Source organism: Quercus lobata, chromosome 5 (genome assembly GCF_001633185.2).
Source record: "Quercus lobata isolate SW786 chromosome 5, ValleyOak3.0 Primary Assembly, whole genome shotgun sequence".
In the NCBI taxonomy this organism is placed as follows: domain Eukaryota; kingdom Viridiplantae; phylum Streptophyta; class Magnoliopsida; order Fagales; family Fagaceae; genus Quercus; species Quercus lobata.
In genome coordinates this window covers 50,327,261-50,350,039 of record NC_044908.1, presented here as the reverse complement: position 1 = coordinate 50,350,039, position 22,779 = coordinate 50,327,261, and the positions used below count along the sequence as shown (strand labels likewise).

The following is a 22,779-nucleotide window of genomic DNA, read 5'->3' as shown; positions in this document are numbered from 1 at the left end:
TCCCTGTCCCGATCGAGCCATAATGAGCTTTATTGGAACATGGCGTTTATGGGAGGGGTTTGGCTCCTGCATCACTCGTTGTTATGGTAAAGTGTATCGCGATTTAGTGTATAAACCAGTGGGTAAAATGAACCCTAGGGGAGGCCAAGTATTTCAAATCTCAGAAGGATGAAAAGGGATTCTTTACAAAAACAATAACCTCCTCCCTTCCTTCTTATACAGAGGGTGGAGCGGGAGACATTTAATAGGTTCAGATCTCCAAAGGAATCTGCCAACACAAAAGTGCCGGTTCCGTTTCTCCACCCCATCAAAACAAACCGCCGAATTAAAGTAGTCTCGTAAATAGTGGTCATTAAAAGCGCGTTTTGGATACCCAAACGATAAGAACGCATCAAGCGCGAAATCAAAAAACTGTCTCATAGACCGGTGCATTTCTTGGACAGATGAAGAGCCGCCAGCATTATTAATAGGCCAAATTGATTGGGCCGTAGGACGAGGTTGGACATCACCAAAACCCCCCTTTCCAACCAAGAGGTTGGACAGCCGGGTTTTGAGGGGCTATTGTGGGGCCCAAATGATTTATGGGCCAGCCGCATCTACCCGGGGAGAATCCAAAGGCCCAAGCCGAGGAAGGCTATGGCCCAAGTTCGACAAAATAGCCTATGGATATCGCCGAGGACAGCTCAGTCCTCGGCAGACCCAAAATCCCCCCTGAAAGAGGGGTAAAAACGGTATAGGACTGCAACTTGGAAGAAAGATCTAAAATATCCAGGGAAAGCTGCCCTTACTGCCATTCAATGCTCTGAACCTGACAGAGCCGCATTCTTTGGCTTTTACAACCACCCCCAACGACTTTGAATATGGGCTGATGGGACAAGTATCAATCTTGGAAAGGTTGATCCAATACGTGGACGAAGGACAATGAACGCAGGCAAATATAAAAGGAAAAATAAGTAACCTAAAGAGGGGGTTGGGAAAAATGGCCAAAAACCAGAGCCTCCCAGCCCACCTCCAGGAGAAAGACTCCAGGGGTGAAAGAAAACTTAAACTTGTACGAACACCACGAAAAACCCACTGCCTGTCGATCAAGGCCTAGCCTTTCAAACCCACGCTCTACAAATGATATTGTTAGGGCCTTTTCACGCGCGAACCCGACACTGTTACGGTCTGCCACGAATCGTGTCCTTACAGTACTCTATTTCAATTTGGGTATAACATTAAGTTTGAATGTTTACTTATTTATATATAGTATTTTTTTATGAATATTATGTCATTGTTAAGTAACACAAATACTAAGAAATATCACATTTTATTTTTAAAAGCAACTTATTTTGACAATGAATTGTTAAAAAATAGGCCTAAGCGCATTAACGAGTTCAAGGAGAACAACTATTGTTACCAACTTACCATTAAACTCAAACTTTAAACTGCTCTATAGAGAGAGAAATTGGAATGGAGACAAGGAAAAAAAGGGTTTATGGAGACAAGTATCTCAATGAAGATTCAACAACCCTATAAGTGGAGGGTCAAGATCAAAGAAAGAATGCTATAAAAGGCAAGAGACACTCGATGAATAGGAATCGAAATAAGAAAAATAGAAAATAGTACTTAGAAAGTTGAGAGTAGAAGTGAAAAGATTTGTATTCCCTTATGTACTAACAGTCCCTCGGCCATTTCCAAGGAAGATAATACCAATTATTTTATACTTTGTGGAAGATTTCCTTAAGTGTTATTTTGTCATACTTTTGTTTTTGAATATGGATCATCTTAGAAACTTCATCCATTAGCCCAAAGTCCCATCTCCTCAAATTAGTTTTCTTGGACCTTGATCCAAGCCTAGCATCTCTTTTGGGCCTTGGATTTAGATCCCATATAGTACCTATGCACATACACAAGATTACACACTAATTTTTGTAACAAAAGTGCAACCTTTTTTCTTTTTCTTTTTTCCAACAAAAATACACTAAAATAATTTTGTATTGCAATTATGTGTCAAGTGTCTATAGATACATAACCACCCTTATTCCTTACCTCTTCAAAAAAATTCAAAGAATCCCCCTGTGGGGGGAAAAAGACTAATAGGCCCGTTTGAATATCTATACTGGGCCAGGGGCCCAATCCATGGAAAAAACCCCTCATCGGCCATGGAAAAATCCTCCTCATATGGATATAGCCTAGGGTAAAAGAGGTAACAGACCATCAATGGCGAAACTCCAGACCGTTCCACAGGGCAGGGAAAACACGAAAGTGGAGAAAGACGACAGATAGAACGAAAGCATACAAGGGAAGGCAACCTTTATTGTATTCAGTGCCTTGTGCCTGACACAGCCATACTTCTCTGTCCTTACAACCACTCCCAACAACTGGAGGTAGGGGCGGATGGGACAAGTACCTGCCCTGGGGACCCCAGTCAGAAGGAGGAAAACGACTATAAAAGGGGAGTAAAGAGAAACAAGTGGGGAGGGGGGGATGGATCCCCAACACACCGGAAGCACCAAAAAAAGCTCCTCGGATTCTGCCGAGGACTAATTCTCTCTGTTAAATTTGGCCCATGGGAAATACCTTGATGGTCGTCATTCACACACCAAATCCCAATTCTAGTAACCCACTCTCTACAAATTCATTGTTTAGGGCTCCTTGAGCCGAAACCACATAATTGTTGGGCCCGGACCCCGAATCGTGACCCTACACCCCCTATTTGTACCAATCACCGGTCTTTGAGTCTCTCCTTCAATCTAGAGATATTACTAGTTAAGATTCATATGTAAAAAAAAAATTTCACAACTATCATTAAATTTCTAACAATTAAATAGGTAATAAAAATAAAAGAAAAATACTAAGGGAAACTTCCTATAAGACTAATTTAATGAAGTTTGCAAAGAAATTTTTTTTTTTTTTTAAATGTTTCAAAGATCCTTGAAACAATGGAATGCAAGTGCTTGTGGGGGTGTGGGGGATAAGGGTCGAGATTCAAGTCTCCAGGAGAGAATTTTACATACTTTTACACTTAAATTATGTTAAAGTAAAATTTCTATCTTGTATAAAATATAAAATAAAAAAACTTACTAGCAAAGTATATTATACTTCAATACAATTTAATAATAAATCTTACAAAACAAAATAAAGAAATAGAAAGAATAGTTGTACACGACATTAAGGGGAAGAAATAAGTAGAAAGGAAAAGACAAGAAAATATTAATGACTCATTAATTCTTGTTTGCGAGAAAAAAAAATAAAAAAATCTCTTTAAAAATTGGTTCTTTTGTGATATATGCTAATCCACTGTTCATGATGATGCGCTCTCCTTACCTCCTTGAATGTGTTTGGCATTATTTTATTTAGTTAATAAAAGTGTTCTAGAATATACTTATTGTGCTTTGAAAAAATAAGATTAAAAAAAAAAAAAACAAAAAACTACACATAAAAACTAAAAATTAAAAACTTGGCGGCTAAGATGCAAGTAAAAGGACACATACAATTGTGAAGCTCAATTCTTTTAACAAAGAAAAGAGAAGGTAGATATATCGGTATATGTATTTCTTATATCTTAAACTCCAAAATTTTACTTTAAAAATGGAAAAAGAAAATAATAATAATAATAATAATAATAATGAAATCATCCCTTGTTTGTGATAGAATACAAATGCTAAAAGAGAAAGATATCAATTTTTATTAGTTTTACCTCATTAAGTTTAGTAAATGTCATTCGTATTTTACCTGGGCAACAAAGTTAAAAAAACAAATAAAATATTATTATTAAATTACAATTTAAGAAATAAATCTTATAAAATGAAGTAATAAAAATTAAGAAAAAGTATATTAAAGATACCTCCATATGTATTGTAAAATATTTTCAAAGAGAACGTTTATTGAAGAGACCATTATTATAAACAAACAAAACAATAAAAAGTACAAACACAAACGTGATACCTAAAAAAAATAGTAAGGTACAACCATATATATATTTTTTTTAAACAACAGTAAACATAACTCAATTACACATATTAGGCAAAATTGAACATGGCAAAAAGAAATCAAATAAATTGTATAAAAATTTCATAGAAAGATTAAAAATTACCTCTTAATATGCTATAAAATATTTGAAATAGAGTAAAAGTGAAAATCTACAATGAACATTTATGAAAAATTGTGAAGGTTCTCTAAAAAAAAAAAAAAAAAAAAAAAAAAAAAAAAAAAAAAAAAAAAGAAAGAAAAATTATACATGAGGTATGCCTAACAAAAATCTTCGCATCTTTAGGTTTAAGTAGAGACAAAATTAAAGAACAACCGTAAAAATGTATATCTAATTTCCACTAAAATATTACCTACAAAATAGAACTACTTTCTATTCAGAGATTTGAGCTGCTCCAACTCCCAACTCCTCATACTCCTTCAATCACTAAGCCGTAAACCCATGTTCTCATAAATACTTCTTAACCCTTTTTTTTTTTTTTTAATTTACAATTTTCTTACTCTTAATCTAAATAAAAAGAGTATTTGAATATGTGCATAGTGCATGTTCAAAAGCTAGTAGCTTATTTGTGTACATTTGACCTTCGACCATCTAGATGATATCCAATCTCTTGCTAGAACTAGGGAAATTCACTTTTGACACAATTTTGTAACAGCCTCTAGCTCAAAACTAGGAGTGCACTAAAATTAGAGGAGAGTCTTACATAGTTAGAGGAGTGTCTTGAGTTTATACTCTCCATAGTCCATTGTGAATACTGATGTATGAATTTCTTAATTTAATATTGGGAAAATTCTTCTTCTTGACCTTGTAAACACATAAAAATGTAGCAAAAATGTGTATTTACGAAAAGATATATATATATATATATATATATGTAAGGACACGATTTTTAACGGCCCGGGAGTGACCCTAGGCTCGTATGTAAAGGTCCCAAACAATATGATTTGTAGAGAGTGGGTTTGGAAAGGCATGCCCTTGGGCACTGAACAGGGGCTTGGTCCTGGCTTAATGAGAAATCATACAAAGGTATGCTTGGACTTCATAGCTGAGCCTTACCTTGGTGTGGTTTAAGAGGTTGAGCTCCTCGGACTTAATCCGAGGAACATTACCTTCTCCCCAGCCTTCCTCTTTTTTCTCCTCCTTTCCTCCGTCTCCTATCTTTCTAGCTCTCTTTTCCCTTTTATACTAGTATTCACTTCCCTTTCTTCATCTACGTGTCAGTTTCTCCTTATTTGGGGTGGTTACTCGTCTTATCAATCCTCACGTCAGAGTGGTTGGGAAGAGCTGGATAGCAGGGTATGAGTATGGGTTTGTCAGGCAATGGGCTCCACATTAAGGTGCTGGCAGCCTTCTCCCCTGTGCTGCTCCTGTACCGAATCTGTCCTTTTCTTGGGGCGTTTTGTGAGATGTCGGGCGTAAAGTCGTCCTCGGCCACATCCTTGGGCCTTCAAGGAGCTTTTATTGTGTGTCCCTGACAATAGGGCTCCTCGGCCTGGGCTTTGGGCCCTTAATGTGAAGTGGGCCGGGATTCCAAATTTCAGGCCCCACAATAGCCCCTTAAAATCCTGTTTCCCGACTTTTTAGTTGGGAAGGAGGGTTTTGGTGATGCTGAGCCCACCTCGTGACTTGCTCACATCCTGTACTCTATTATTATTTACGCTTTTCCATTTACATGGGAGTCGTGTCAAAACAAGGGACACTCCTTTATTTTTCATTCACGCGGAGTCCTTTGATATTTCGGTACTCGAGGCGCGCCTTCACGAGGATCTTCAGATCCTACGGCTGAGGATGAGGTTGGAAATTGAGCCAAGTCTGTTTTGTCCGTAGCGTTCCTTGGAAATTTGCATAAATTAAATGCCACCGGTTTGCTCTGTGTATAAATAGGGTAGGGGGTCACTCCACCTACACATGAACTCCCCTGTTCCCTTCGGAATCATACTTCTTCTTCCATATTCACGATCTCCATTTCTAGTGCCACTCTGCCTCAAAGCAAAAGGTTTGAGGCGTGGATGGGGATGAAAGGTCTTCGCACGCTTCAGAGGCACTGAACCCTCAAGGTGATATGGTACGGACAAGGATGGCACAGATTCAAGCCAGTCCCCCGTTTTGACAGGGGGAAGATGGTATTTCTCCCTCTTTCAGTCAAAATCCGAAGCAGGTTCTGGTCATGCCAGATTTTTGGTATGTCAGAAGAAGGAATTTCCGCCATCAGCGCCGTCTGCCTTGTCGCAGGCAAATTTTCGCGGGGGCTCCTCAACTTCCGGTTCCCGGCACCTTTTCTTCAACGGTGCAGGCCTCAAGTTAGGTTCCCTGCACCTTTTCTTCAGCGGCGCTAGCCCGAAGCCAGGTGCTCTCTGCACCTTTTCTTCAACGGTGCAGGCCCCACGTTGGGTTCTTTGGCTGCCTGAGTTATGGGCATGTAAAAGTATTGAGGAATGGTTCCCTTAATCGACATCTTGGAACAGCAGCCAATCTCTCCTCTGCATTTCCTCCTCGACTTTATTTTCATTCTCTTGTATCTTTTCTTTTCACTTATGTAGTTAGCTTTAGTATAAGCTTGTTCCAGCTTTTCATTGTACACCGTACTATTTCTTTGTCTTAATAAAAGATGAGTTTACTTCTCTCTAAATACTTTTCCTTTCGGCAGCAATTACTTTATGAACGAATATTAAATATACGCTTGCCTTTAATGATACTTAAAGCAGAAAAAATGCCTTAAAACAAATTCCTACTACTTTAAACTTACTGACATTATCAAGTATAACAATGGTAATTTTCAATAAATTAAACTCTTGGAACTAACTGGTATAACGGCCGAGCGCTGCGCGACGCATGCTAGACAAATGCCCGAGAACGATAGACTATAAATAATTCATCCGAGAGGGTAGCCGAGCAGTGAGGGACTTCGATTGTGTTTTTGGTAGCATATCGCTCCATATTACATCAATCCCTTTGGTACTGAGAATCCGAGAGTGGACTGAGGAATCCATGTAGTTTAGGGATTAACCCCTGTTAATGGGGAGTTCTCCTCGGATAGATTCTAAGGTCCATGTAACGTAATTTTTCTTTTTTGTACTTGGTTTCCCCATAGGCTTGAGTCCGAGGACCATGCAAGGCCTTGGTTATGTCCAAAACTTTTGATTTTTCTTTTTTGTACTTGGTCTCCCCATAGGCTTGAGTCCGAGAACCATGCAAAGGCCTTGGTTCTGTCCAAAACTTGCGGTTTTTTCTTTTTTGTACTTGGTTTCCCCATAGGCTTGAGTCCGAGGACCATGCAAGGCCTTGGTTCTGTCCAAAACTTGCGGTTTTTTCTTTTTTGTACTTGGTTTCCCCATAGGCTTGAGTCCGAGGACCATGCAAGGCCTTGGTTCTGTCCAAAACTTGCGGTTTTTTCTTTTTTGTACTTGGTTTCCCCATAGGCTTGAGTCCGAGGACCATGCAAGGCCTTGGTTCTGTCCAAAACTTGCGGTTTTTTCTTTTTTGTACTTGGTTTCCCCATAGGCTTGAGTCCGAGGACCATGCAAAGGCCTTGGTTCTGTCCAAAACTTTTGATTTTTTCTTTTTTGTACTTGGTTTCCCCATAGGCTTGAGTCCGAGGACCATGCAAGGCCTTGGTTCTGTCCAAAACTTGCGGTTTTTTCTTTTTTGTACTTGGTTTCCCCATAGGCTTGAGTCCGAGGACCATGCAAGGCCTTGGTTCTGTCCAAAACTTGCGGTTTTTTCTTTTTTGTACTTGGTTTCCCCATAGGCTTGAGTCCGAGGACCATGCAAAGGCCTTGGTTCTGTCCAAAACTTTTGATTTTTTCTTTTTTGTACTTGGTTTCCCCATAGGCTTGAGTCCGAGGACCATGCAAGGCCTTGGTTCTGTCCAAAACTTGCGGTTTTTTCTTTTTTGTACTTGGTTTCCCCATAGGCTTGAGTCCGAGGACCATGCAAGGCCTTGGTTCTGTCCAAAACTTGCGGTTTTTTCTTTTTTGTACTTGGTTTCCCCATAGGCTTGAGTCCGAGGACCATGCAAGGCCTTGGTTCTGTCCAAAACTTGCGGTTTTTTCTTTTTTGTACTTGGTTTCCCCATAGGCTTGAGTCCGAGGACCATGCAAGGCCTTGGTTCTGTCCAAAACTTGCGGTTTTTTCTTTTTTGTACTTGGTTTCCCCATAGGCTTGAGTCCGAGGACCATGCAAGGCCTTAGTTCTGTCCAAAACTTGCGGTTTTTTCTTTTTTGTACTTGGTTTCCCCATAGGCTTGAGTCCGAGGACCATGCAAGGCCTTAGTTCTGTCCAAAACTTGCGGTTTTTTCTTTTTTGTACTTGGTTTCCCCATAGGCTTGAGTCTGAGGACTATGCAAGGCCTTGGTTCTGTCCAAAACTCTTGATTTTTCTTTTTTGTATTTGGTTTCCCCATAGGCTTGAGTCCGAGGACCATGCAAGGCCTTGGTTCTGCCAAAACTTGTGGTTTTTTCTTTTATATTTATTTATTTTCGAGCGTAAGCCCCTAGACCAGGGTGGGGAGAGCCGGCTTGAGGCCAGAAACCCCTAGAGCTGTCCGTGCCATTGTCAGTGCAAGGCGCAGCCCCTAGCAGAAGTTTATGTCAAAGCAACAAATGCATGTCGCCGGAGGTGGAGGAAACTCTGCGGACCTCTGCTTGCTAGAGAGTTGACTCCACCGCCACCTGCGCCAACGCGCAAGCCTTTCCCACAGACGGCGCCAATTGTAAGGACACGATTTTTAACGGCCCGGGAGTGACCCTGGGCTCGTATGTAAAAGACTCAAACAATATGATTTGTAGAGAGTGGGTTTGGAAAGGCATGCCCTTGGGCACTGAACAGGGGTTTGGTCATGGTTTAATGAGAAATCATACAAAGGTATGCTTGGACTTCATAGCTGAGCCTTACCTTGGTGTGGTTTAAGAGGTTGAGCTCCTCGGACTTAATCCGAGGAACATTACCTTCTCCCCAGCCTTCCTCTTTTTTCTCCTCCTTTCCTCCGTCTCCTATCTTTCTAGCTCTCTTTTCCCTTTTATACTAGTATTCATTTCCCTTTCTTCATCTACGTGTCAGTTTCTCCTTATTTGGGGTGGTTACTCGTCTTATCAACCCTCACGTCAGAGTGGTTGGGAAGAGCTGGATAGCAGAGTATGAGTATGGGTTTGTCAGGCAATGGGCTCCACATTAAGGTGCTGGCAGCCTTCTCCCCTGTGCTGCTCCTGTACCGAATCTGTCCTTTTCTTGGGGCGTTTTGTGAGATGTCGGGCGTAAAGTCGTCCTCGGCCACATCCTTGGGCCTTCAAGGAGCTTTTATTGTGTGTCCCTGACAATAGGGCTCCTCGGCCTGGGCTTTGGACCCTTAATGTAAAGTGGACCGAGATTCCAAATTTCAGGCCTCACAATATATATATATATATATATATACTTTTTTTTTTTTTTTTTCCTTTTTTCAACGGTCAGAATCAGATTAAACTACCCACACTTATTATACTTGTCTAGTTTCTACGCAGTACAGAACTAGCCTTAAAATTCATAAAAAAGAAAAAACAGAACTAGCATTAAAAACAATTCAAAGAGTCCCGTCCCCCTAAATTGTTTTGTACCGGACTTAACACCTCCTTTTTCTTTCAAATGGAAACCGCAACCACCTCAAACAACGAAGACGACGACGACGTCGTTTTCCTCGACGCCCTAGACGACTTTCCCTTCTACGATTGCCCCTCTTCCTTCACTCCCCAATCAGAATGCTCCACCTCAGCCTCCTCCCCCTCCCCCTCCTCCTCCGCTCTCCTCACCGCCGACTCCTCCTCCACCCTCCGCCGCCGCCGATCTCTCTCTAGCCGCTCATTCTCCGGCGACGATTCCAAAACCTCCAGCTTCAACTCCTCCACCTTCCGCGATCGGTATCGGATTGCTCGGAACCTGACCGAAAACGAGAGGATAAACGAAAAGCCGGAGCCAGTTCAGAGTGAAAATTCAATCGTAACCACCGAAACCGATAGCCGAGTCGTCGCCGCCGCCATCGCTAACGATTCGGCCGACTCGGAAGCGGAACTCAGCGATCCGTCGTTCAATTGGCTGATATTCATAGCCGGACTGGTAATCAAAGCCATTACCTTCCAAATCAACCTCTTCATCACCTTCACCACTTTCCCTCTCTTCCTTCTCTATCACTCTTACACTATCATCACCAATCCGTACCAAACGGTGCGTCGCGGCACAGACTATCTGAGCCAAAAGCTCACCAAATTCAAACCCGAAGCCCTAAGCTCTTGGCTGAGGGAGAACCATTGGGTTTGGAAAGTCGCGTTGCGGTGTGGATGGGGGATTCTGTCGTCGGCCTATGTCTGCGTCGTTTTGTGCTCTCTATTGGTGTCGTCGGCGGTTTTCAGCGTCGTTTTGGTTAGGCGCTTGGTGGAGGAGCCGATTCAGATTAAGGAGGTGTTGAATTTCAATTACGCTAAGCACAGTCCGGTGGCGTATGTGCCGATTGTGCCGTGTACAGGCATTGGTTGTGGCGAGCATTGTAAGGAAGTGATTGGAGGGATAGGGTTTATACCTCCTACTCATAGGTTGCAGGTCATGGTTTCGTTGACGTTGCCGGAGTCTGAGTACAATCGAAATCTCGGGGTTTTTCAGGTACTTTGATGGATTTTTAGAGTGGAATTAGTTTTACTTTTTTTTCCAGATATGATAGTATTCTTCTTTGTTTAGTTTACATGATTCATTGACTTGCAATTGTTAAAATTTATAGGAATCTAAACTCTAGAGTCTTCAGGAAAATGCATTCACATGTTAGTTGTGTAATTCTCTTTTGTAATCGGTTGATGTTACTCGTTAACTGCGCTTTGTTGTTAATTGTTATTGTGTGAAGTCTGTTGGCATCATAGGATGAGTTTGAGAGGTGTCTGTAACTAAAGCAAGTGTTTGAGGTTTGAGATGTTGTTATATTGTTTAAGCGGTGAGAAATAGTCTGAAATTAATAAGATCACCAAGAACTTGTTATGTGGAAGTGGGTGATAATAGTTTATGACATTTGGGTGAGATTGTGCCAGAGTTACTTCGGTAGTGGCATTTGGAACTAGATGGTGTGAACTCTTACTGTCCTTTGAAGAAAAGGATATGGTAAAAAGAATACATCTAGAACAATTCAATCTATCATCATGGACGTTCACTTTTGGTAAGTCATTAAAAATTCCATTAAAAGAAAAGTGCAAAAAGGGCACAGCCCTAGTATACGGGTAGTATACAAAGGAAAATCCCAAAAAAAAAGTGAATAATAAATAGCTAAACAAAGGTTATAGGAAGCGTAAAGTATCCAGGAACTCTAAAAAATCTAGTATAGTGAAAGTTTGAGAAGTTGAAGTTCAATTGTAAAAAGTTTTCAAGGATAAAAAATTTGACTTTGTTGTGCGTATCTCTTTAAACTCAAAACAGTGCGTCTTTCATTCTCTCCAAAAGTGCTACATTAAACACAAAGAAACAACTTTCCACATGTCCCCATTGCTTCTCTTGACAAAACATTCTTTCCAACAATGTAACAAATCCAACATTGAAGAAGGTATTACCCGACAAACACCAAACAAACAGACAACTTATCACTACAATTCCTAACCTACAACAGATTGTAGGAAAGATCCACACATTCCATGTCTCTTGCATATAAGCACCAATGCATAAGAACAAACCAATGCTTCCTTAGATTTTCTGTAGTCCAGATCTCAGACATCACAAGAAAAAGCCACCCTAGGTGGCACACAGACTTTCCAAATGTGGAAAGGATTCTCTCCTTTTGATGCCGTATTCACTTGAAAGCCTTGAGATTTTGAAGGGCTTTGTTTTGATTTATTCATCTACCCATGATGAATCTTCATAGCATATATGTCATTCAAAAGTAAAACCATAGACAAAAATTCCCAATCATGCAACTCTATAATGAATAACAAATTCTAGAAAAAAAAAAAAAATTCCGTTTTTGTACTTCAAATAATCTGCCACCTTAGGCTCTTTATTCCTGGCAATTAGGAAAAGACTAAGATTTCTCTTTAAAAGTAGTCTCATCATTCCACAGATAAAACCGAAAAAGTTTTAGAAATATAACCAACAGCAAATCTGATAAAGAGTGAGAAGTTGTCCCATCTTCCTCTAATATTCTTCCACAAGCCCACACCATACGGCCCTCTAACCTCATTAGTGCATGGACTCCCTAGGTATTGCCTTACTTGAAATCTATCACCCTTCTCCACAACATATTTTCTTTAACCTCATAGTGCCATAGCCATATCCCAAGCAAAGATTAATTAAAAGGAATTAGTTTCTTAATCCCCAAACCTCCATCACAAATCAGACTGCAATGTACATTTCAATTGACTAATTAAACTTGAACTCCTCACTCATTCCACCACAGAAAAAGTACCTTTTTCCAACTTGTTTGTCACACCTGCAGGCAATGGGGATAAAGATGAGAGAAAAGTTGGAAGCTAGATAGTGTACTTTTAATTAGAGTGAGTCTCCTCCCTTTTAAACGGTAGAATTTCTTTCAAATAGCCAACCTCTTATGCGTTCTCTCAGTGATGGAGTCCCTTACATGCCTAGCCTTAAAGTGAGCTCCCAAAAGCAAACCCAAATATTTCATAGCTAGGGCTGAGACACGACATAGAAGATCAAATGCCAATGGGTCAACATTCAGTCCTCTCTAACTGGTACAATTTCAGACTTACTCAAAATGATCCTTAAGCTTGAAACCACCTCAAAGAAGATGAAGAAACATCTCAAGTGGTGGAGTTGAGAGGAGTTTGCATTACACTAAACGAGTGTCACCAGCAAACAGGAGATGGGAGTTTACCATCATTTCACCCTGGCATTATTGATAGTAAAACTGTTTAGATCTCCCCTTGACACAGGTATTACCATAGACATTCATATATAGACAACTGGTACCATGTTTAAAATTTAAAGGGAAATAATTCAGGTGCACTCTGGACGCTGACAAAACAGTGCAAGTTTCTGAAACTCTGACTAGAGGGAAGAATGCTATTTCTCTAAGACTTATTTCTTCTTCATTGTCTAGTTTCATGTTTTCCCTTTTTTTTTTTTTTTTTTTTTTTTTTTTTTTTTTTTTTTTTGGTGGGGGGAGGTATTATGTCGGTAGCAGAGATTGGACTGTTATAGTGATCTTAATTCATGACTGTTGTTTGATTTTCATTTGGTGTCTTTATCCATATACGATGAATCTTTTTGTGACTTCTTTTAATGTTCTTTTGAAGGTCAGAGTAGACTTCCTCTCTGTTAGTGGTAAAACTCTTGCCAGTTCAAGCCATCCATGCATGTTACAATTTAAAAGTGAGCCTATCCGTCTTCTTCTGACTTTTCTTAAGGCTGCTCCTCTTGTTGCTGGCTTTGTATCTGAATCACAAACTCTGAGTCTGAAGTTTAGAGGTTTTACTGAAGGAGAAGTGCCTACTGCCTGCTTAAAGGTTACAATTGAACAACGAGCAGAGTACCGTCCTGGTGCTGGTATCCCTGAATTATATGATGCCTCTTTGATCCTTGAGTCAGAACTTCCCCTGTTTAAAAGAATTATATGGTATTGGAAGAAGACTATATTTATATGGATCAGCATAATGTCATTTATGATGCAGTTGCTGTTTACTCTTGTCTGTTGTCGATCTATTATTATTCCAAAATTGAGGCCAAGGGATGTTGTTCCTAGCAATAGTGCTACACGAAACAGTCCCCCAGTACGAGGTGGTGTTGCTAGCAGTAGTGCTCCAGGAAGCAGTTCCCCGGTACGAGGTGGTGTTGCTAGCAGTAGTGCTACAGGAAGCAGTTCCCCGGTACAAGGTTGAGAATGTGGCTTGTGCAGACCTGATGATAATGATGAAAAGGATTTTATTTCTGATGGTTGAGCCCAATGTTCTCTTAACTCTGAGTTGCATTCAGTATGGCATCCTAACTTTGATTTTTGACCATTTTTTAGTTTTTTTTTAGACCATGTACATTTTTAATTACCAATGATGTATGATTTACATGTATGTTGGAAAGAGTAATGAAATTAACATTTGTATATGATCCAAGTAGCTGTTTGTTCTCTAATTAGTTTGCAAATGAACAATGGTTTTGTGAAATGTAGAAAAAGCAGTACACAATGTTGTATTTAGTTTATTATGACTGGAAATAGTTGTAAACAGATCTAATAACAAAATTCATGGTGAAGATGTAAGCCTGGTGTACCAAAAATTCTTTGGAACTCAAAATAAGTTATGAACATTGTTCTAGCAATAAAACTTTATGGTCTTTCAGTAAAGCAATGAGACTTATTAGGCATCAAGTATGGTGTGTGAAATTCTATTACTTTAGTACTCATCCATGTTAGTTGTAGTTTTGTTTCATAGGTTGGCTTTGCATGTAAATTATGTGAGTCAGGGTTGCTCATCAGAAATTAATTTGGCCTATGTAGAGTGGTGTAGACCTACTGCTGTTTGTTTGTCGATTATACTCTGGACAGAACATGGTCCACTGTTAGCAAATTTTAGTGCAGAAACTGTTTCGATCACAAGGATGTGCTTGCTGTGTGTTGAAAGTTACCATTACTGGGTCTTTCATGTTTCAGTCAACATCTACGGCGGTAAAGATGAAAACGATTGGCCCTACATTACATACTAGAGATTTACACCTGTATGAAAAGGATTGGTCAATGAGAAAGTATCTTTTACACATACTAATGTCAATCGAAATAATAAAACCTTACAATGTAGGGAACACATTAAATAATGTTTTTGATAAGATTACTTTGGGGATAATATGGCCTTAAAAATGTGCATGTATTTTTTTTTTTTTTTTTTTTTTTTTTTTTAATTCGATAGTCGGGAAGGAGGGATTTGAAAGTTGCATGTTTTTGTTACAAACATCATAAGGTGTCAACTAGTTGAACTACAATGCTCTTGGCAATTTATTATTATTTTTTGGATGGCATGGAACCTCACCGGGCAAGGCTCTTGGCAATTTATTTACTATATGTTCAAGATTCATACCTTCTGCATAGATCCTCTGATACGGCACATGAAATATATATATCATGGTGTTTACCTCCTCTTTCTATTGATTATCTTAAGGTTCCACCTAAGTTTTCTAGATCCTCCAAAATGATATGTATGAGGTTTAGTTTTCACTTATCAGACCTTGAAAGTAGAAAAGGGGAAATGAAAGTCAATCATTGAGCAGTAGGGACATGGCCAATTCAGATTTTAGTTGCTTTCTAACATCAATTCTGACTCAACTTCCTTTGATCTGTTCTAACAATCTTATTAAAGAATAAAGATTCTTACTTATAAAAATAAACTAAAAAATAAATATCCTGGAATATTATTAGTAAGCCATTTAGCCTGCCATTGAAACTTAAGTTGGAATGTCTCAAAAACATATTTCGTTAGTTATTAGTTCAATAGATAGAGTATCTCTTCTGTTGGTTCAAAATAGTGATCTATAGATTCTATACTTGTGGCTATGGTTCCGATTTAATCATAGCAGCCTTTTTTTTTTGATAAGTTTGAAAGAATAATCACAGCAGCCTTCTACACCAAGGACTTTGGACATCAGCATAGGTGTATGAGTGGTTGGAATTTTTGGGTAATATAAATCCATATATTCTTATATTAAATACTTTTACTATCTGGTTGAGAAAACTCCAATTTTTAGAAAAGTTAAAGCCTCTTCAAGCCTTTATTCGTGTGAGATGGTTTGGGTGGGTCTTACCCTTGAGCATCTTTTGCATGAAGTTGTTGCTCCATAGACTTACCTATGCACTTGTAATTAGTAGTCCAATCCGAGACTTTATCCTTACACTAGATGATGGACCTTAACAAAGAATCTAATATTTGACCGGATTGTCTATGGCAGCCTGGAACCCGTTAGAACTGACCAACCTGACAATTTGAGACTTTATCCTTACACCAAAGGATGGACCCTAACAAAGAATCTAATATTTGACAGGGTTATCCACGATAACCCGGAACCCGCCAGAACCGACTGACCCAGCGCCGCTTGAATTGAGACTGACTCGATCAGAGTAACTCGCAGTAGATGGCGGGTCTCTGATGTCAGAACCTAAGGGGTGTAAGTTAAGTGGCGGTTTTGGGTTTTGAAACTCGACAGAAATAGAATTGACTAAAGGTCTCTCATCGAAAACTACCATCCTTAACCCCAACCTCCCTCTCTCTCTCTCTCTCTCTGTGATCTGTCGAGATCTTGTCGAGTTCTAGACTAGATTCGATGAGATCTCGTCGATATCCGACAAACTTTAGGCTAGATCTCGATAGAGTCGACCAAATCTCGACAAATCCAGCCAAATCTCAGCCTTGATAATAAAACTCGAAACCAACCAATACCACCCGACACCTTGATGAGACCTAATTCGGCCGATCCAACGATTCTTCCTAGTCGGTTGCAGGTTATGTTTTCCCCATCCAAAGTTGTCAGGTTGAGTCTGGGACTCCAAGTTGGGCACAAACCCGACCCGGACCGACCTATGGATAGCCATTCATGTATTTACTATCCTCATTGCCAGTTAGTTTCTTCCATTTGGTTATTTTATTCCTTGATCTTTTCCCAGTCTCAAAAAAGTTACACATGTGATTGCTTAAGTTGGTCATGTCTATTTATGAAAGAAGTCCAGTACTATATTTAGAATGGTATCCACTCATGTATTCGTATCCTTTTTAGGAGCTCGCTGGCCCATTTTACATTTTACAGCTGAAGCATCTTTCTTGATATTGGGCAAGTATCATTCACATAGGATACCTTCTATATGCCTATATCGATAGCTGTTTTTATTCTGACATTGCTTTCATGTTTAACATTTGAATGCTAAGACTTTGAGAGCACATATTGAATTCTATTATAGAACAAATTGAACAAAATGAAGTTAAAAGTTTATGGAGTGAGATTATGCTAAGGCTAAAGAAGAAATTTTAGACTCAAACTGTTGAATCCCAATATAACTTCACATAGGAACCAGCCATCCAATTTTAAATCTAGATGGGAGTTCTCTAGCGTGACAGAGTCTCTATCTTGAAAGTCCCATGAAACCCTCCAATTTGTATGCCTAATTTCACATGAATTTATTTGCAACATCTGTGGCCATGATCAAACAGATCCACAAAAAAGAAATTTCATGTTACTCAAGAATAAGCTAACATGGAGCTTTCTCGTGTCTGTGAGTGTGGACAAGCTTTGAATTATGTACCTATTATTTGTTAGACCTTCCTATCAATCTTCACTCATCCTAGGATTACTAGATTTTTGTTTTCACAAACAGACTCAAGCAGGGGCGGAGTTAGGAATTTTTGTTTGGGAGACCAAGTTGCGGTACTAATATATTTATCAAGACAACCCTCATATACATATATATATATATATATATATATACACACTTTTTTATTTGAGAAGTTATATATATATATACACTCACCCAAAAAAAAAAAAAAAAACTTAGTATTTTCAATCAAAGTTATGTTTGATGACGATCCTTATAAAATAAAATTCATTTTTTTCCATTTTCATAGTAAAATTCTTAAAAAGTTTTATTTTAAATACAAATTATCAAATTTTATAATAAAGTAAATAATCTTTCAATTGAACTAATGAAAATTTTAAAAACATGCAACTAAAGACATTAAAATAAGTTAGGTTCCAAACATATTTAAAACTATCTTGCCCTAACCTATTATGTGTCAACTAAAGATACATTTCATGTATAGTTTTAGTGACAAGATTTTTTTAATGAGTCGATGACTTGTTAATTGCCACATAACGGGTTAAAAAAAAATAAATTCAAACATTTTTTATGCCAAACTTTATCAAATATTTAACAGATGTAAGAGCACATTTTATAATGAAAAATAGAATTGCGAAAAATAAAGTTATATCTCTATAACTGTGGGGCCAGAGAGTTTGTGACCCCAGCCCATTTCATGTTAAGGCCCAAGGCCTGCGCCGAGGAGATACAGGGCCGAGGACGCATCATGAGAGTCATGGACGGCCTAAGGAAATGGCCGAGGACGAGCTCTTGCTCGGCATGCCATAAATGCCCCTGAAAGGAAGAGCGACCATAGTGCGGAAACAGGACAATTAAAAGGCTGCCAAAACTGCAATAAAGCGTTTTGCACCTGACAGAGCAATACTCTTAAACCTTTACAACCACCCCCAACCACTCTGGGTATGGGCTGATGGGACAAGTATCAGTCTTGGAAAAGTCAATCCTACACGTGGACAAAGGATAAGGAATGCAGGCTAATATAAAAAGAGGAATAAGCAATCCAGGAGAAGAGGCTGGGAAAAATGGCCAAAAACCAGAGCCTCCCAACCCACCTCCAGGAGAAATACTCCTCGAGCGAACACGATTTAATTCTATATGAACACCACGACAAACCATCGTCTGGTGACCAAGACCTAGCCTTTCAAACCCACGCTCTATAAATGATATTGTTTGGACCTTTTTACGTGCGAACCCAATATTATTATGGGTCGTTACAAATTGTGTCCTCACAATTGGCGCCGTCTGTGGGAAAGGCTTGTGTGTTGGCACAGGCGGTAGGTCGAGACAGTCCCCTTGTCATTTCTAACAGCTAGTTGTAGTGTTCTAGCATAAAGTTCCACTAGGGGCTACGTTTCTTCGCTAAGGGTTGCGCTTCGTGGCGTCAGCGATACGGATGGTTCTAGGGGCTTGGCCGAGGAGGTAATCCCCCCTAAACCAAGGTCCCATGCCATAGCCGAGGGGTTAAGTCCTCCAACTACTTAAAAATCAAGTTTTGAACAAAACCAAGGTATTGCATGGTCCTCGGACTCAAACCTATGGGGAAACCAACTACTTAAATATCAAGTTTTGGACAGAACCAAGGTATTGCATGGTCCTCGGACTCAAACCTATGGGGAAACCAACTACTTAAAAAATCATGGTGGACTCAGGGAAACCAAGGGACAGAACCAAGGTATTGCATGGTCCTCGGACTCAAACCTATGGGGAAACCAACTACTTAAGAAATCAAGTTTTGACAGAACCAAGGTATTGCATGGTCCTCGGACTCAAACCTATGGGGAAACCAACTACTTAAAAATCAAGTTTTGGACAGAACCAAGGTATTGCATGGTCCTCGGACTCAAACCTATGGGGAAACCAACTACTTAAAAATCAAGTTTTGGACAGATTGCATGGTCCTCGGACTCAAACCTATGGGGAAACCAACTACTTAAAAATCAAGTTTTGGACAGAATCAAGGTATTGTATGGTCCTCAGACTCAAACCTATGGGGAAACCAACTACTTAAAAAATCAAGTTTTGGACAGAACCAAGGTATTGCATGGTCCTCGGACTCAAATCTATGGGGAAACCAACTACTTAAGAATAATGTTAGGTTACTCAGACCTACAGGAAGATCATTTACTAAAAGTCGGATTAAGTCCTAGGCGTAATGAAGATCCCGATATGTCCTTAGAGCCTCAGCTCTAAGGGAATTGATGCGAACGAGCGCTTAAGCTCGGCATGATCGTACCTCGGTCCTCTGACTGGATACCAAAAAAGGACCAAGGCTACAAAAGCCATTAGGAAGGCGGCGAAACACTCTAAGTACTTGGCGGCCCCCATGGACGGTCCACCTTTGAACCACCCATCCTCGGATGGTTACCTCCTACACCGCATCGAGTATTCAACTGTCATCTCGGTTGTTTTGAGGTATGTACCGCTTTCTCAGGTCGGCATTGTTGTGCCGAACAGCTCTATTAAGTTCATAATAACATCTTTTCCTTAGCAGGGGTTTAAGCCCTAATTATTGCTTTTTTAGGACGGTGTTATCAAGCCGAATAGCCCGATAAGTACAGAATTACATCTTTCTTTCAAACAAAGGTTTTTTTTTTCCTAAATATCATTTGTTCAAATCGGCATTATTGTGCCGGATAGTTTCAATAAGCATAGTGCAAGGTCCTTTTGTTAACTGGGATTTCGGCCCTAAGCATCGTTTAGATTATAAAAATAAAGAAGAAGTCACATGGTAGTACGTCTATTCACGGCATAACCATTTCAGAAAAAAGAGGTAGAATATACCAAATAAAGCGATATTGACTTTTATTAATATAAAAAGGTATTACAGCGTACAATGAAGGGCTTAAACAAGCCTATACAGAAAACGAATTGCAAAAACAATAAAAAAAGAAACAAACAAAAGACCAGAAGTCTTTTTAAGCTCTGCTCCGAAATCTTTCCAAATTCTGCCCCAGTAGCACCCATATTGAGAGGAGGACCTCCCTTGATGGAAGAAGAGAAGAAGAGGAAGAAGGAAAAGCACCAGGATAGATCTGGTGATGGGAAAGAAGAAGAAGGGGAGGTAAAAGGAGGAACCAGTGAAGGAAGAGAGGAAGAAGTAGGGATACTTTGTCCCTGCGTTAGTCCTGACTCCTAACACGCTAGTGCCATGTTAGTTATGCTCATAAGTGAACGGCTGGTACTGATAATGGGTGACCCCAGCTCAGTCACACCAAAGGTTTGACGCGACGAGCCCCTACTTCGGATTTTAGCTAAAGGGAAGATGAGAGGCATCTTAAGTCTCGGCCATCCCTACCCTGACCGAGCCATTTTGAGCTTCAGAAGAATATAGCATTTCTGGGAAGGGTATGGTCCATTCATTCCCGCTCCTATCTCGAACATATCACAATTCAAGGTGTAAACTAGCGGATAAGGGAAACTCTGGGGGAGGCTAAGGGTTTCAGACTTTAAAAGGATTAAAAGGTCTCTGTGTAAGAGAAATAACCTCATGCCTTTCTTCTTATATGAAGGGCAAAACGGGAGGCATTTAATCTATCCAAATTTCCAAGAAAATCTGTAAACGAGAATATACCCACTCCACTTCCCCACGACGTCAATAACCATCGAATTTAAATGATCTCGTAAAGGGAAATCATTAAAGGCGCGTTTTGGATAATGAAACGACAGGAACGCATCGTGAATGAATTCAGAGGAATGTCTCATTGTCCGATATGTTTCCTCGATAGATGAAGAGACACCCACATTAATGAAGGGCAGATCTAAGCAGACCGCAATAAAGGCGTGGCATCACCCAAAACCCTTCTCTCCAACCAAGAGGTCGAACAGCAGGATTTTGAGGGGCTATTATGGGGCCAGAGAGTTTGTGACCCCAGCCCATTTCATGTTAAGGCCCAAGGCCTGCGCCGAGGAGATACAGGGCCGAGGATGCATCATGAGAGTCATGGACGGCCTAAGGAAATGGCCGAGGACGAGCTCCTGCTCGGCATGCCATAAATGCCCCTGAAAGGAAGAGCGACCACAGTGCGGAAACAGCATAATTAAAAGGCTGCCAAAACTGCAATAAAACATTCTGCACCTGACAGAGCCATGCTCTTAAACCTTTACAACCACCCCCAACCACTCTGGGTATGGGCTGATGGGACAAGTATCAGTCTTGGAAAAGTCGATCCTACACGTGGACGAAGGATAAGGAATGCAGGCTAATATAAAAAGAGGAATAAGCAATCCGAGAGAAGAGGCTGGGAAAAATGGCCAAAAACCAGAGCCTCCCAGCCCGCCTCCAGGAGAAAGACTCCTCGAGCGAACACGATTTAATTCTATATGAACACCATGACAAACCACCGTCTGGTGACCAAGGCCTGGCCTTTCAAACCCACGCTCTATAAATGATATTGTTTGAGCCTTTTTACGTGCGAACCCAATATTATTATGAGTCATTACAAATTGTGTTATCACAATAACTATTAGACCAATTATTTTTTTTAAGAGTATCATTGGACTAATTCAAATATTTGGGAGAGCCAATTCTTATTTTTATAGACTAAACTTTGAAAATATTAAAATAATTATATATATAATTTAAAATTTTTCAAAATTTTGGGGGGCCACAACACGGCTCCGCCCCTGGACTCAAGACTGTTGAAGACTGTGTTACTGTAAGCATGGTACAGTTCTTTCTTCATTTTATTCTCTTGGCCATTTGTCCTTTTATCCATTTCATTTTCACTTACATCGTATCCTTCACACTTTGTTAACTGTGCGAATGGTCAATCTATAGAGAATAGCTGAGAATATCCGATTGTTTTGAGGGTTACGTCTTTGCTTGTTGCTACTTTGACCATGTTCCAAATGGAGCTACAATTGCTCAGACGGCTGTAGCCACCACCTCAATTTGATGAAAGAATGTGTATGGTTTTTGAATAACACACGAAAGACTAGTTTTGGCTTTTTGTCATTGACAACTCTAGAAGAAGCCAAACCTACAAGCTATATATATATATATAAAGGACAAAATGGGCTTCTGCCCTTTTTGAGCAAACTAATTAGCATTTTGCCCTTCTTCCCAAACTAATTAGGGAAATGCTCCTCTTTTGAAACTCGATTTTCTCAAAATCGAGTTAAAAAAAAAAAAAAAAAAATTTCTGGAGCCCTATAATGACGTTTTTAAGGACCTATAGTGACGTTTTAAAAACTTATAGTGACGTTTTATGACTTGAAAATTGCCTATAACTCGATTTCATGAATATCAAGTTATAAAACACCACTATAGGTCTTTAAAAACGTCACTATAGGTCATTGAAAACGTCACTATAGGGCTTAACTCGATTTTGAAAAAATCGAGTTTCAAAAGAGGGACATTTCCTTATTTAGTTTGAGAAAAAGGGCAAAATGCTAATTAGTTTGCCCGAAACGGGCATTTGGCAATTTTGTCCTATATATAAAAGAATCCACAAAACCTTTGCAATTTCACACCAAACAGGCATTCATGGAGAATCTTTTTTTAGCA

At 39.7% G+C, this 22,779-nt stretch overlaps 1 protein-coding gene across 1 annotated transcript; it reads left to right on the top strand.

Annotated features, from left to right (window-relative positions):
* Positions 1-9,498: 9,498 nt before the first annotated feature.
* Positions 9,499-14,207, top strand: LOC115992107 (seipin-2). Its single transcript, XM_031116168.1, has 2 exons — positions 9,499-10,597; positions 13,225-14,207. The coding sequence occupies exons 1-2, from the start codon at positions 9,590-9,592 to the stop codon at positions 13,804-13,806; spliced, it is 1,590 nt and encodes a 529-aa protein (XP_030972028.1). The 5' UTR covers positions 9,499-9,589; the 3' UTR covers positions 13,807-14,207.
* The last annotated feature ends 8,572 nt before the right edge of the window (positions 14,208-22,779 follow it).